Genomic DNA, 16,907 nt, shown 5'->3' with positions numbered 1-16,907 from the left:
CCTAATGCTGCTTAATAGTTATTAAAGTAGCATACATTTTAAAGAAACAAAACAACGAAACTCAGACAAGGTAAAAAATGAATACAAATAAAATTAAGCAAATAGGCTACTTTAACGTCGATTCCCACCGTGTATAGACTTATACTTGTTTCCTACTAATAATCAGTTATGCAAGTGTGGGTTATGTAAGACTAAGTAAAAACTATTCCAACAGTACAATTACTTTACCTAGTTAATTCTGGGCTCTGAATTCAGAAGGTGATGACCTGTGCATATTAGTATGAAACATTCAAAACATACATTTTACACAAAATTAATCCTAATAAATAGGATTGTTTTATAAGACACATTAGTTAATATTAAATATCCTCAGTCCTGACAGTGGGAATGATGGAAAGACTTTAAGCTGTCAAAGTTTTTTTTCCTCCTTTTTTTTAAAGCATACTTTAGCAGTGTAATCTCTGATCATTAGCGAAACCCACAACCAAACTGGATGGAACAGCTAGGGTAACATCTCTTGAGAGGGCACAGACTTAGCAACTCCCCACCTTCAACCCCCAAAGTGAAACTGGGTTGTGAAATTTGCTGGAGGGGGGGGGGGGGGTGAAGCTTGCCTGTGGCACCACATGGGCTTCGAGTGGCATTGCGCTCTGCTGTAAGCTGAAATAAAACGCATAGGCCTGTGTAGCAAAAGCTGATGGCACCTACACCGAACTTTCATGCAAATTCAACGACAATTACATTAACAAAATGCATGATATAGTACAGGAATAGTCACTTAAGGGTATAGCAAATAAAAGCCGAGAATTAAAAACTACCCACACAACATTTATTTTGCAAAACTGATGTATTTGACTATTAGAGTATAGAATTACAGTATTTCCGTTGTTAGTAGGTATTAAACTGTAGAGAAACTGGACTCATAAAGATCTTCCAACTTTCCAAGAATGTGCGTGTAACAGTCCAAGTATTTTCAGACCTTTTATCTATAATTATGTATATATACTGTATATACACATAAATTTATAAAAACATGTATTCATCCCCTGCTCAAGATGGACTTGTTTTGTAATGAGTATATGTACATCCATAACTGACGGTACTTACAATAGCATCTACACGTCCTTTGCATGTGATGTCGATGGAGATGCAAAAACATAGCAGCAACGTGGAAGTTCAGCACTTTATACACATAAAAAACACCAATACGGTATTTTTTCTCCTTCGTTCTCGGGTCAAACAACTACGCCAAGAATTCCTGAAAAATGCTCTCCTCTTCATGAAATTTTTGTTTTTAAATCGAATGCACCCCCATACAAAAATGACAGTCAAAGCAACCGAAAAGTCACAGCAAGAAAAATATGTGAAAACAAAACCAATTAAGATTAAAATTCAATATAACCCTTTTTCTCTTTTTCTTTTTCAAATGTAGTGGTATAATTATTTTTTGGTACTAATATTTGAGAACTCTTTTTGTTTTCAAAATGAAAAATGATATTAAGTGAAATACAATGACAAATTTGTTGGACTCGATCAGTATTCATCTACATACTAACTGAAATAAGTTTTTTAAAACTTTTTTTTCTTAACAAAGATTACAAACTTAATAAAATTAATGATCAGGTAAGTATTGTTCCTTGTCTTTTTTCTTGGAAGGTAAAACATGTATACCTGAATGGATCCCCAAAATCAACATATACTACGTATATCCTTTACGTTTTGTTTAATAAAGATCTAAAACATTATTTGCACACCAAATATTATGTATTTATAACAAACACACTACATATACAAAATAATTTATAGCCAAGGTGAAGTAGCCTAACCTAAGCAGATGTATATGGAAACGTTGACTTTTCAAGGAATATTTTCAAATTCTTCATACAAATCCATTCAGGACATGAAACAGGAAAACCAGTGGGACTGTTAATGCTTACACTTGATTCCAAGCGACATCATAATCATCACTAATAAATAAGTTCCGTAAAACCATAACATGTTGTACATTGTACAAAACGTTAACAATAATGTTGTACATTGTACAAAGGAAATGAACATTTTCGTTTGTTTCAAAGGCAAAAGACGTTCTTTACTGTTCCTTACATGTATTGAGATACACATCTGGGACTGTCACTCGGGTGTCCCCCACTGTCCGCGGGTCTAGTTGGTGACAATCTCTTTGTTGTCTTCCATGAAGCGTGTAAACCGGAAATGAGCTCCGCTTTGCACGCCTGCCATCTTCTCCAGGCTGGCGAGGGCGGCACTGGGTTCTGCGCTGGTCAGCCTGTCCAAGCTTCCCGTCAGGCCGCTGATGGGAGAATTCCCTCCGTTTCCAATGCTCCCAGAAAGAGGAGCCAGTCCCCCGTTCTGGATGACTGAGATCTCGTTGGCCTTCATGGCCAGGCCGTTGGGAAAAGCTGTGGCATACTGGTTCCAAAAGTTCCCTGGTTCCCCATTGCTTGCTCGGGCTGTGATGTCCTTATGGAAGATCTCAGGAAATTTGACAGGGTTGGTACCCAGGAAGGCCATGGGGCCGTCCACAGAGAGCCTCCTACCCCGACGGGCTTGGGCGCTATTCCACATGTGTGTTCCCATGTGTACCTGCACAATGAGACAGTGAATGGGGCATCATATTAGCTATTTAAAAAAAAAAAAACACGGACACTTAATTGTGTTACATTGTCTGCAGTTTGCTTATATTTAAATAATCTGTAACATAAATTTCTAAGTCTCTAAAATTTATATTAATCATCACACGAAAACCTAACTATCCAGTGAGAGAAAAGCATGTTTAATTGTTTCTTTTTACAAAAATTATTTGAAATTGTATTGTATAAAGGGTGTAATGGGCAATATAAAATAGGATCTTTAAATACAAAAGGTATTCATTTACACTGACTGAGATAAGCTCTTTAAATAGACAGATTTTCTCCTCTTTCTCCTCTATTGATTGTTCTGAGGTTGTGCCGCATGTTAATAACTTTAATAAGTGCTTGCTGGAGACACCAGCAAACATTCAAACAGAGGTTGTGTTACGTGTCTGTGGCTAAATGCTCAGGGCCTGATTATTAATTTTCCATTAATTAATGCCACACTAACATGCTATAAAATATAAACTCTTACTAATCTTTAGTTTTACCCGTAGTACCCATTTTATACTGTTATTGGAAAATGCACCTGTTTTAATATCTGCTGTGCCACTCAACAATACTATGTTTAGCAACTACTATCGTAATTATTATTAATAATAATAATAACAATTAATTTTTATTAAGTTACACAGCTGGATGCTTTAGTAGCCAGCTACTTATCCATCTGTCCATTTTCTGAAACCATTTGTCCTATTCAGGGTCATGGGGGTTTTGGAGCGTATGGGCACAAAGCAGAGAATAACCCAGGATGGGGCACCATCCCATCACAGGGCACACTCACACATGCACACCTATGGGCAATTTGATAATTCCAATTAACTCCAATTAACCCCACAACAACAACATGCAAACTCAACACACATGGAGCCATGGTGGAAGCTCGAACCCTGGTTCTAGAGGCGTGAGGTAACAGTGCTAACCACTGCACCACCATGCCACCCCCAGCTACCAGCACCCACCAGCACCACAAAGAGACACGCTAACCTTGAGATTGCCTTTGGTAGTGAATGCTCTGCCACAAATGGTACAAGCAAAGGGCTTCTCTCCTGTGTGTGTGCGCTCGTGGATCTGCAGAGCACTGGAGGAAGAGAACATCTTCCCACAGGTGTGGCAATAGTGCTGCTTGGGTGTACGACGAGGTGGAGCGGCTGGGAGCACAAGGGATGTGGCACCTGAAGAGCTCACCACACCCACTGCAGGGTCTTTGCCATCGTGGGAGGAGCTGTGCAGAAAGCCATTGACCTCGGTCTTGATCATGGATGATAGCGACCCAACGGAGAGGACTGACGGGGTGGGGCTAGAGGTGAGACTAGGATTGGATGGCTCAAAGAGCTGGGAAGGCAGGTCTCTCATCTGGTGGGTCAGCATGTGTTGCTTGAGGTTGCCCTTTGTGGAGAACCCCCGATTGCAGGCTGTGCAAATAAATGGTCTTTCTTTGGTATGGCTTCGGTAATGGATGTCCAAGGCACTCTGACATGCAAATGTCTTGCCGCAAATGTCGCACACCGTGTTCTTGAGGGTGCCACGCTCTCGGAAAGGGAAAAGCATGCTTAATGGGTCTTTTGAGGGGTTGCAAGATGTTAGGTCCAAGGCTGCCACACTGGGGAACTGCATGAGCCTGGTGCCTGAGTGTTCTATCAGTAGAGCTCTCTGTTGCCTTTCCTCGTAGCTGGGGGATGTGCGTTGGCCAGGGACAGAATTGGTAGGGGATGGTGCTTGCATGGAGGAGGTAGATTCAGAGATAGCGGGGCTCCCAGGACACTGACTCTCAATGTCCTCTGCAACAGTTGATGAGTCATTACTGACGTGATCTCCCTCCATTGTACCATTTTCTGCCAACTCTTTAGCCTGCAATTCGTCAATCAGCCCCTGCTGGGTGATCCGCTTCTGGTTCTCCAAGCTGGCCATCCCCATTATTTCTGGTTGTATGGGAGAGGAGCACAAACTCTCCTGGGAGGCGTCCGTTGACTTGGGGGTGTCAGGGATCCCGTTCTCAGGACAGTCCTCCATGGTCTCATCCGAAAAGTTTTCAAAATCGTCGAAATTTGTCTCCTCAAGGGATCCTGTGTCAGACTCCATGGATTCAGGGTAATTTTCTGGCAGAGGGGTGTTGGGAATCTGCCCGCCCATGTGCATGCGGATGTGCTGCTGCAGGACCACAGCATTAGTGAACTTCTTCTGGCAGATGGGACAGGAGTGCTGGACCCTTAGTGGTGGCATGGCGCGATGTACGCTATAGTGCGTTTTGAGGTTGCCCTTTGTGGTGAAAGCGCGGCCACACACCTTGCATTTGAAGGGTCTCTCCCCTGTATGTGTGCGGTAGTGCATCTTGAGGGCACTCTGGCAACTCAGCACCCGGTGGCAGACGATGCACTCGTTCGGATCCGCCACCTTCTTGTCGATGCTCTCCACTAGCTGCTGGAGCTTGGAGGTCTCAGATGACTGTATTGGGTCCAGAAGACCCGCAAAGGGAAACTTAGCCTTGAACTGCTCTGACATCAGAGGCATGAGTGGATTGGTAGTCACAGGGAGGCTATTAGGGGAAGTACAACCTGATGTATTCTCTGTTGTACAACTGGTAAAAAGACTAAAAGGTCGATCACCCTCTTTAGCTTTTCCCTCTGATTTAGGCCAGTTTCCCCCGTTTCCTTCTTCTGCTACACCATCTGTTCCCTTTGCGGAAAGCTCCACGATTCCTGAGTCACTTTTAACAGGACTGGAAGGGTTGGTAATTGCAATAGAGTGACACTCCTCCTTCTTAATGAAAGGGGGCAAACACGGAATCGTTGATGGGAGCAAGAGGCCTACTGAAGTGGTCAAAGTGGACAGAACAGGTTTACTGTCCAGCCAGGTGGTGACCGGTTTTTCCGGGTGCATGGACATGCCATATGGGATACCAGTACTTGTTGGAATATTGTCCAGATGTTCGGGGACTGGGTATGGATTCATCTCGATGTGGGGGTACTTCTCTTTATGCCGTTGAAAGTGGACCTTCAGGTTGCCGCGGGTGGAGAAGCGGTTCCCGCAGATGTTACACTTGTAGGGCCGCTCGCCAGTGTGGGAGCGCAGGTGGATCTGCAAGGCACTGTCGCTCCCGAACACCTTGGCGCAAAACCTGCACTTATGCTTGAAGAAGGCCTCCTCTGGAGCGCCCTTGGGCTCAAAGGCGGTGGTTCCGTTTGGCTTGCCTTTCCTCTGCTGTGCCAGGGCAGACAGGGAGCTCAGGTCTTCCACCATTGTGCTGATGCTAGGTAGGGAATTAGAGAACAAGGGGGTAACAGAGGGGGACTGAGGTAGAAGCGGGTTTGCCCCAGAGTTTAACAGGCTACTTATTCCGAACGCCTGTGTATTTGTCAATGGCAGGTTGTTGGGTTGAGGATGCACCGGCTGTTTGTCAGAGGGTTGCTCGCTAAGTGCCGATTCTGCCATCGTGCCAGTGTTCTGAGATGATTCTCTGCCGGGGGGGACGTAGCCGCTACCAGGTTTACTCTGAGGTAGCTGTGCTGCTGTAGCCATTTGCTTGAGGCTGCTTATGCCGGCTGACTGGCTCGCCAAGCTTTGCGCTAATCCTGCGGCAGCAGCCAGCTGCTGGGAGAGATGAGAGCTGAGGGTGGTCAGCGGACTCCCGGGTTTCGGTATCGCACCTTGAGAGGAGATGGGGGGCAGAGGTGCCTCAGGGTTCTGGGAGGCCAGCAGTATTATTTGATGACGGATTTGCTCGATTAGCTGCAGCTGATGGACCTGCTGCTGCTGCAAGGCCAGGAGCTGCTCCATCAAGGTCGGGGCCTCCACCTTGCTGCCACCTTTGGAGCGGCTCTCCTGGGAGAACTGGGCTACGGCGACTTTCGTGCTCTGCAGGTTTTCAATGATGACGTTGCTGCTGATCATGGAAAAGTTGCCCAGTTTATTCAGGTTGTTCATTTGAGGTGAAGATGCTGATGCCTCTATCTTGTCCACGGATTGGCTGCTGTGGGCGACGACACCGCTGCTGTCATCATTGATGGGACTGCTGTTACTGCTGCTATGGTTACTCGGAATTTTGGGGGTTTCCATATCCATCGACTCCTCTTTATCAAGCACACTGGGCTCAAAAAGGTCCCGGCAATCACCATGGTCTGCTTTAATAGCCACGTTGATCATCTGTTCTTCTGGGTAGATAGAAGGTGAGCTTGGGGAGAAGGCATCAGATGGAGATTCTGGATTCTCATTCACTATCAGAACTAGCTGGTTCTTGGTGCAGTTCTTCTGGTGCTGTTTCAAGTCGGACAGCTCAAAGAACTCTGCACAGCAGCAGCTACAAATGTGTGCATCAGTGTCCTTAAGGGGGGTGACATCCGAGCAGGGTTCCGTGTCCCCTGGAAACACAACAAAGAACAAAAATATTACTCCATAGAAATATGCTGTAGTTGGAGACGTAGCCTCTCCTGCTTACAATCCTTTGCTAGTCTTTGGTAAACCTATTTAAATTTAAACTTCCCACAAAGACGGAGGAGAAAAACCTAAATACTGTGCTTCAAGTACAGAGATTAAAAAAAATCAATAGCACTTCTCAAGTATTGTTTAAAACTGATCTTTTTAAGACGAATGTCACTTTTGTCAATCCCACTATTTTAGATAATCATATTTCTTCAGATAATCCATCAAAATATAAAGCATTATGAAGTGCAGACACTGGGACTTAAATTTCAGGAGGGGTATTGATTTCCAATTTTTCATACTCTTCATTGTTGACTGGCCCACTGGGTGCAAAACAGCCATCTGAAGGATTTATTAAACTTTCAAGCTGCTGTCAGGTCTGCTTATTTTCAACTATTTTCAAGTTTATCCCTGTTACTAAACTAATTTGTAACCATTCAGGCTACAATCAGGGTTTGACAGGAACAACCTTTGGCGTGGAGATTGCGTCCAGTAGCCAATCGGACATTTTAAACAACTCGGCTAAATTTGAACCCGAGAGGGGAAAAAATAGACTTAAAAAAAGACTAAATCAATTTGAAATTATTATTTTTCCAAACTACAAAGCCAATTTACACCATATAAATAAACTGTTAAAATGTAATTATAAAAATATAAATTCCATTTAAGAAATATAATAATACTTACTACTTAATATTATCAAGATTATTTACAATACTAGTGTAAGGACAAAGTCAGGAGAAAAAAATCCATGAGGATCAATAAAGTATCATTATTCTATTCTATTCTATTCTAAAAACATATACCTCTGGTCCAATCAAAAGGCAGATTGGAAACTGTCATCAGATCAACAAGTTCAGCAACACAATACTGCACGGTCAGCTCAGTGACCCCTCAAAGCAGATTTTTAATGCTAGGATTACATTGCTAGACGTGGCCTGCACTGAAACATCAGTCATCCAAAAGCAATCAAAACACAGCTTTGCACCGCCAAATAGCACAAGAAAAAACACCTTTTCAATATTATCATCAAACTACCTGTATAAATTCTGGTTGTGAGAAAGAATTATTGCAGATTAGCAGAAGTGTACTGGTTGCATTATAAAACTTGCATTCATTCAGGTTACGCAAGCATGATAAATTAAAAATAGAAAAAAGAAATCACAGGAAAAATCAGGAAAGAACAAACAACATCAGCTAAATATTTAGAAAATCACTCATCATCAAACGAAACATTTTGGGAAGTTTTCCAAAACAACTTAAAAATGACATTGCATGTTATGTATATGTCATACCTGTGAGAGACCCTTGAGAAATGGTACTTGATGTCAAGATTCAAAAAAATAATTAATAAGAAATAGTGTCCTCAGTATCTTAATGAAAATGCACTGTGAATTTGAAAAGAGCAAGTTGCGCAGGTATCGGCAAAAGCGTAAAGCAGCATTTCCCACATGCACATAAATTCACACTAAATCGTGCTTTGTGACAGAAAATAGAATCTAAGTTTGATTCGCGCAAATTCACAAGTTAGTGCTGTCAACTTCACTTTTTTCGGACAGAGACTTTTAAAAATAAATCACAGGGACATATAAAATTGCACAACAAAGTTATTTGCCCAATAAACCCAGTAATATACTGGTAAATAAGTGGCAAACTGGACAGCCCGACAAACGAAGCAATCTCAAAATAGTTTGATCAATTTTAAAGCTGAATGATGGATTCAGAATGCAAAACAACCTGCTTAACTCAACCAAAAAATATTTTATTTAGACTGCTACATACGTCATCTTAAAAAAAAAATCTGAATTTATCAGCTCTTTAAAATCTGCCCGTCATCAATGGAACATGATTATGAAATCTGACGCAGAGCAAATAGCTAACACAATTTTTTTTCGGCATTCGTACACTTGATTCTGCTGTTCTGTCGTTTCAGACGTACTGACCAACTTCTCATAGAGTCTAGGGAATAAACTTAATGGGATTATTTTTTATATTACATCGCTGTAACCAAAAAGATTAAAGGTTGATTTCATTTTTTTCTGATGTAACAAATAATCTTCCTTATGCATGCAAAATGTTTAATTCTACAAAACTCTTAGCAGAAAGGCTTGCTTGACGCATAGAGAATTTGGACAGAAATCTGTGTCAATCCTGTAGCAAAACATCATGTTCATTATATTTCCATAAATATGTGCTACATAGAATATTCAAATACTGTTTTTCTCTCCAAGGAAAATGCAGTGAACGATCATCGTTCGGCATCCCTGCGGACAAAAGAGAATTAAATGAGCACACGCTGTCCATGTAATGAAAAGCCCGCCCATGGTCACCATGAACACGCCATCGTAAAAGAGGAAGGTGAAAAGGAATCTGTGGAAAGACTTAAGATATTGTTGGGATGTAAAATAAAGACACGTTAAAAGGAAGAGCGGCCTTCCCCAGCAACGCTGACTTCACCTCGGAGTCGGCCAGGTTAGGGAAGGAGAGCCAGCTGGACGTCAGACCCCTGAATCCGCTCCGGGCATCCGTCGGAGCTACCAATCTCTGCCGAGAGAAACCCGCCGCCTGCCAGCTCTGCTCCACCCAGGCTTTTGGGGACGGGGGGATGAAGAAGAGGAAGCATAGAGGGTGGCCACAGGGCTGTACCTAAAACTGCGTTATATAAACAGCAGCCGGTGGAGAAGTAACCAAAACCTTCACTATTCAACAGGTAAAAAAAAACGGAAAACAAACGAACGCTAAGTTTCACTCACTATGTCAATCACGCTTTGAGATGGGGGGCAAAGGCGATACAGGGCTAAAGATAAACGAAGAGGCCATTAAGACCCCCTCTCAAATAAAGTGCAAGCTTTCTAGGAGGCCGCTCGCCCGCCCGCAGTGCTTTGCCCAGAGGTTAACAGCCCCTTGCGGGGGAACCCCGTGCTTCCCCTGAACTCCCATAATCCCCATGTGAAGGGGAGCTCACAAAGGTTAAAACAGCAGAGGGGCAGCAGCTGAGCCTGCAGGACGAGTGACTGCAGCAGGGGCCTGGCTTTATCACCCCCCCCCCCCCCCCCACCATGGTCCCCGTAAGCCTTTGGCCTGAGTTGTCTCCACTACCATCACAACCACATCCCCAACACCATGCTCACGCCCTCACTATTTGCTTCGTAACAAGAGGGCTTCCAGGGGATGGGGGTCTGCCAAACAAGGACACCCCCAGACTCCGCAAGGCTTTCCGTGCCCAAGAATTACAACAGTTTGCACACCCGTGACTACAACTTAACTGGGCGACTTCAACAACGGCGCCACAAGTCCAACGCTGAGCCAGAAGCACATCTCAGCTTACGTTTTGTATTCAACTTTTCAGGCCGCTGTCCATTGAGACAGGGCGACAAATGTGGTTATTCATTGAGTTATTAAATTTAAGGGAAAAATGTCCCACAGTCATGACAAGTATGTCCGGGATACACTGGGTTTTGTATCGATCCAGCGTGTGTGTGATATGACCCAGCACAGGCACGCAATGGACGACATTTACAAGACAACAAAATGTCAGTTTGTGGAAACTAAGCATTATAAACCAACAGAATGTACACAGCAACTTCTGCACAGTATGGAAAAAGACAGAAATTCATTTTAAGAAGACAACAGTGATCTCCTCAATTAGAACACAAAAAATACAACTGAATCTACACTGCATTATTTTATTTTTTTTAAAAGACACTATTTAAATATATTTACTGTAGATGTACAATGTGTCAGCAGTACATCAGTACTGCATAATAAGTTCATATTTGTGTAAAACACCCAAGCATACACCCATCTTAAAAATATACCACACAGAATTAAGGTATTTTGGGAACTTACATAAAGTTAAAATATGTCTGTACAGCAAGTCAGGGAATATCATAAAATGGACATAATTATTAACTGAGAAAAGTACTAGCAATTGCTGTTTTTTTTTTTACATTTTTCTTTTAACCCAGCATTTAGAAACTTTGATTTATCAGCTAATGGAAAACGTAATTTTGATCAAAATACTTACTGTTATAGTCTACATTTTCTTTTAAATATACCTACTGTTTCAAAACAAACGTTGTATATTTAATTTTTAAACCAATAATCCTAAAGTTGCCTATAGAAGCAATAAAAAAAATAAAGCAAGAATATTGTATTTTATCCTGTGGCGACATAAAAAACTTCAATATATTGTGCACCACTAAATAATATGCTGGTCAAGATACCAAAAAGTTGTTCATTGTACTGTTTTATTAATTAGGAACACCACGAAACGAAATTCCAGTAGTGAAAAAGAACACATGTATACTACAGGTATTTTTAAAGGTCTTATGTTTGAATAAAATAGGAAAAGTGCCACGCAAGTCATACGTATATTTTTAAAGTAAGCGAAAGATTTGAGTGTGAATAGATTGTGACCCGCAGACCTTTTTAAGACATAGTGGTAGAGAAGCTAAAATGAAATCATAAGGATTTCAGATTAGGACAAATTTTAAGTGGTCCCTGTCATGAGATGCAGTAAAAGCATACTTCTGGACAAAGCAATCTCTGAAATGCTAAAGATTAGGAGTAGGAGCTTCCGCGAATTCACCAGCAGGCCCTGGTATTTATTAGAAAACAACGTAGCTGCAATTTATTTAACTTTATATTATGGTAAACTGAAGCTTTATAAAGCAACATCTGACTACGATTTTTACATTTACAACTCGTCTCGAGTGTATTTCATGTATATTAAGAAATGTCACCTTAAAAAACTGTTTTGGGGCGTTAAAACTAAAACGCTGAACAAAGTTAATTAAGGACTGACTGGGTGTGATCCGAAACATGCTTCGTATATTATACAACTATAATACAATTTAGGCCTGGTTTTGATCATTTATGATTTCAGTGGTTTGATGATGAACAAGGAGTGAATGTTCGGTGAACTTATGTCCGTCGGAAGCATATCTTTTGAAGTAACATTCCAGCGAAGATATTTCGCACTTACGCGCTTCTGCATCCGATGTTCCCCCCAAGAGACTGAGGGGCTGGTTACTGGATAAGATCATGTCGACAAAGTGAAAGGGATCGTTCTTTTACAAGTTTTATTAATTGCTCACATTTACGGATATAACTTGAGTGTAGATGTTGTGCTGTCTCGACAAATACCCAGTCTTCAACAAGGACATCATAATTTACTCGTTGCAAAGGAATGCCCACAGTACTCCCACTGTTGCTTTCATTTCAACATCATAAGGAGACTGAATCTAAAGTATATCCATTTGTAATTGCGATATATTACTTAAGTTGAGCTAACGAAGCACACTATTCTGTTTTGCGAAATATCAATTCGCAGTGTAAAACAGAACATTCATTATTAAGCTTAACACAGGATCCTTGTGTGGTACAACGAGAGGGAACAAGCAGTTTATAACCGCTTAAAACTATATACATTATACTTGGACTAACCTAGCTGAAACAGTGAAAAAGACCCAATACTACAATGTGTGCAAGAACTATACAGTATTCCTATAGTGAAGGACAAAAGCTCATCTATAGTAATCGGAAGAAGCAGCAACTCGTGTAAAACTGGTAACAACGTATTATTTATGTAAAGTGAGTTTTTATTATGCAAATATGTTTTACTATTAGTTATCTATACAAGCAACAACATTATTAATTATTCTGAGTTTGAGAGATATTCATAAGTAACCACAGATATGTTTGGTCAAAGTTTAAAAAACAGTGAAACTGCTCATTGGCACACCGACTGGAAACAGTCACACAATAAAAGTAACCAACCTAAATAACGTCAAATAACATGCTGGAAACTCCAACACGGCTGACTTAACTACTATTTAAGAAGTTGCAGTTAAACACTTAATCCTGTCAAAGTTGAAAACCTAATCAAACTGATTAAAATAAAAACCTCGGACGACATCGATTTATGATTTGGGTTTACGGTTAATCCTTAAGAAATGGGGGAGTGTATTTGATTCTTGCTCGGCTATAACTTACCATTGTGCTCGGATAATGCCAGATGCGGGTCCGACTGGAAATGCTGCGGCTTCGCTTGTTTCCTCCGCGACATGCTGGTTCACACATCAGCCGGGGCAGAATAAAAAATTACCAAAAAATCTTCTCAGAATTACGGAAATCGAGCCCATCCACCGCGCATGTGTCCTGCTATAATTATGATTATCAATAATGCTTTGCGATTAATCATACAGGGGTTCTTTGAAAGGCAATTGGCACATCGCCAGCCCCCTATTCAAATGAAGTCTCTTTAATCAATTAGCTCCTGATTTGCTGGGGAGTCTTGTCTCTCTTTCAGCTCCCATCCAATGAGTTGATCCGTGTGGGGGAAAGGCAGGATTCTCCGACGGCTTTCAGATACAGTTTAACCCTTCTTAGCAACCAGCTGGGAGCCACGCATAGTTTATCTTGGCTGGTACTGAAATGTTATTTGTAGTGTCGCTCCCAGTCGTTCCGCTATATCTCTTCTATGTATTAAAAAAGTTTCAATACTTCAACCTGGCCAGAGGCGATACTAAAATACGACTCTGTACAAGTGCTTCTATTCCACACATCACCTTTTTCGGATCTCTATAACGTCAAACACCTCACCTACCATAGTACAGTATGCGATACGTGAAAAAAGGTAAATCGACAAGTGAAATTAAGTTTCGTGTCTAGTCTTGATAAGAAAAAATGGGTGATCCATGGAATTCCTGAAATATTCCGAGTCAAAGTAATCTGATCATCGCCGTACAGTGTAGCTAACACGTTTTCAGTAGGCACTGTATTCCGCGAACAAACAAACTTTAAGATCCCCATGCAACTCTGTGAACAATCTGTAGCCCAACCCACCTGTGATGCTATTGGTCATCGGTCTGTTCTATCATAAACTAGGAGCGCGGGCTCGCGTGCGTGCTTGCGCGCGCACGCGCATGTGCGAGGGAGCGACGGGGTGCGTGAGTGCATGTGTGCCAAGCAAGTGGCCGAGCGCTGAAAAAGGGGGAATATCGAGGTGTCCCGTTTTACCAATGGAAACAAATGCATTACTGCCTTTGCGCGCATATTTGGTAAAAAAAATGTCATTTGTGTTTTTGAGTTCGTGATTTAACTTGTCAATGTAGGCTATGTTTTTTTCAGGAGTGTAGATATAAATCAGTTACGGTGAAATAAGATGCTACTGAAAACCGATCGAGAATTTAATTTGTAAATGTAAATCTCAGGTCTCAAAAAACAATCGTCACATGCGGTACATTTTATTAACCAGTTTTAAGATTGTTTAGGGAGCACAGGATTGCTGTCGGCGAAGTACCCTACTCCTTCCAGATCTGTAGTTAGTATGCTAGAGCAGCCTATATCAATTTAATCAGAAGTAAGAAAGTAGCCTAATATCTGCAGCCGTGACCGGATTTTGAAATACATTCAAAAGTTGTACATGTAAATATTGGTCTAATAATATAACTATTATTAATGGAAACTTGTTAAACTGACGTTCTCAGTGCCTTAACAGCAAAACGAGTGCCTTAACAGCAAAACGAAGCCGAAATTAAAAATAGGCTACGTTTTTGTTGAATTTGGTTATTTGAATATATTAATCAGCAACTAAAGTATTCTTAATTTATTTATGTATCCGTTTATTTATTTATGGCGAAATCTAAGATTAAAACAGTTATACATTACGATGTCAAAATAAAACAATCATGACAGTAAGAAGCAATGCAATTTTCTGTCGTGGTAATGAAAGTTGTTCTTTGGAAATAATTCAATAAAAATGTCGCATAATTAATAATGTGTGAGATGCGGTGGTTTCGTAATAAAATTCCCTGGAGAATCCCAAGAAGCATTCAGTATGTCGGCAGATTTATTATGTGGTAAAGACAAACGAAGCTATCAGTCGGGGTGATTTTGAAGAATGAAGATAATAACGTTACTATAGGTGATTCCTCAGATGCCATTATTTTTCACTGAATATTTAAAGAGCAGCTGCAGGGTAGATGGATATAGTTCTTTCCTGCGTCAGCTACCTACTTAGAACGTCTGTTATTTATTTATTAATGACAAGAAAGAAAAAAACCCTTAGTATTGTTTTGTGAGTGGGAAACTGATATTTGTGGTTCACAAGCAGTAACAACCCTGGTAATTTTTGCACAAGGGTGCGTCGTGTTTTTATTCATTAATTATTGTAAAATATAAATAAACTTGTTTATCACATAGTTTATTATTATAGTCCAAGAACGCACACCAAACCCGTGAAAAAGTATGTAAAACATTTTCTCATTTGGGGTAAAATTACCATTATAGTGAAGAAGGGCTCTAAATAACCATGATAAAATTAACCAACTATCAAAATCGTATTTTAAAATTCATCTAACCGAGATAAATTCGGCTTTCTTTTCAGCAGGTATAACCTCTAAACATGGAGAAGAAATAAAGGAGAAATAGCCGCAGTATTATAATGTCGCTGGCTGAAAAATCAATGGCAACTTAATTGATGTGAGTGTTGGTGTGAGATTGTAAACAGGGTGATTTGCAGAGCAGTCAAGCGAAAGGCACTTTGAGCGAGATTCACTTCGGACGGTCAGGCTACATTGTGTTAACAATCACAGAATGAATGGCACTAACGAGAGAAGGACAAAGAGATGGAGAGAAGTCAGGTGCTAAGGATAGGACCTCAAAAGATCATCCCAAACTATATTCCGAACGTGAAAATCAACATATAGCCTATGGGATTTCTCTGTTCTTAAAAGTAATACACAAGTTCTAGATTATCTAATAACATTAATAAAAGACACCATATATACAAAGTAACACATTCTGATACAAACAAATACACGGAATGAACGTGCAGGAAAATGCTACATTTGAATATAACTACATGTAGTGATTTAACGGGTAGGTTTTATTTGTGGTAAAAGGCTAGTCCCTCTCAGCGTATTTTTAAATTGCTATTGGAGAATGTGACACAAGTCTTGCTCTGTGGGCATGATGCGCACACATCTGTGATACGCGCCAATCAATACAGGCTTGAAGGGTTCAGGCTGTGGAGGAACATCTTTCACGATCGTTACAGACATCAGATAACTGATTACTGTGCGAAAATACATAGCGTTTGACATTATTTAATCGTGTGTGTATATATATATATATATATATATATATATATACACACACACACACACTTTGCACGAAAATTTATAAGGCGTTTCTGTCTGGTGATGTTTTCACATTGAATGAATATTTCATTAAAAGTTCACGCATCGTTGTATAACAATGTAGACGTGCTTTTCGATATCTGCTATAAATAAATTAAACTAATAAACTATTACCCCATATTAGGAGGCAAAGTAATTAGGCCGTATAATACGTTAGGCAATATGTTAAATATATGTATAAATATATGTTAAATAATAATAATTTAAAAAGAAAACATTTTGTTTAGAGATGGCGGTGTTTTCTCCCCAGTGTTGCGGTACCCTGTTACCCATTCTTTGCACCTACATTGTCCCGCTCATTACACCCGTTGCGGTGGATAATTTCCTGCACTTTATCAACGTGATCTACATTCGAATAGATGGAATAACTTGCGACTATTTTAAGGCGCCCTGTTTACTCCTATTCATTCAGAGCTGAAGATAAAGAGCGAAAAAACGACAAAAAACTCGTAAAATAAGTGAAATAATTACCCACCGTAATTCACGGACGTGTAACATATGGGACGAAGCAAGAAGAAAGTATGAGCAGTTGCTTTTGATTAAAATGAATATCTTGTAAAAATTAGAATCAAAACATCTAGGATCTGGAGTTTCAAAACAGAACTTGATGACGATACGTGTATCTTCAATCCCA

General features: G+C 40.6%; 1 protein-coding gene across 2 annotated transcripts; it reads right to left on the bottom strand.

Annotated features, from left to right (window-relative positions):
* Window positions 1-828: 828 nt before the first annotated feature.
* Window positions 829-13,886, bottom strand: LOC111848192 (sal-like protein 1). 2 transcript variants are annotated; one of them, XM_023820001.2, is made up of 3 exons: window positions 13,065-13,886; window positions 3,636-7,006; window positions 829-2,601 (listed from the first exon to the last, which is right to left on the bottom strand). In XM_023820001.2, exons 1-3 carry the CDS (start codon window positions 13,135-13,137, stop codon window positions 2,161-2,163), a joined length of 3,885 nt encoding a protein of 1,294 aa, XP_023675769.2. In that variant the 5' UTR covers window positions 13,138-13,886; the 3' UTR covers window positions 829-2,160. The 2 variants fall into 2 exon arrangements, with proteins under 2 accessions (XP_023675769.2, XP_023675770.2); XM_023820002.2 differs by lacking the exon at window positions 13,065-13,886 and adding an exon at window positions 9,525-9,995.
* Window positions 13,887-16,907: the final 3,021 nt, after the last annotated feature.

The sequence above is a fragment of the Paramormyrops kingsleyae genome, chromosome 13 (assembly GCF_048594095.1).
Source record: "Paramormyrops kingsleyae isolate MSU_618 chromosome 13, PKINGS_0.4, whole genome shotgun sequence".
In the NCBI taxonomy this organism is placed as follows: Eukaryota; Metazoa; Chordata; class Actinopteri; order Osteoglossiformes; family Mormyridae; genus Paramormyrops; species Paramormyrops kingsleyae.
Note: the sequence above shows the minus strand (reverse complement) of the source record. Positions and strands in the feature narration are given on the sequence as shown.

Coding starts and splice junctions, on each gene's coding strand:
- LOC111848192 (XM_023820001.2), bottom strand. CDS start 13,137: ATGTCGCGGAGGAAACAAGCGAAGCCGCAGCATTTCCAGTCGGACCCG. Junction 7,007..13,064: donor GGCATTATCCGAGCACAATG/GTAAGTTATAGC, acceptor TTGTGTTTCCAG/GGGACACGGAACCCTGCTCG. Junction 2,602..3,635: donor CTACCAAAGGCAATCTCAAG/GTTAGCGTGTCT, acceptor CTCATTGTGCAG/GTACACATGGGAACACACAT.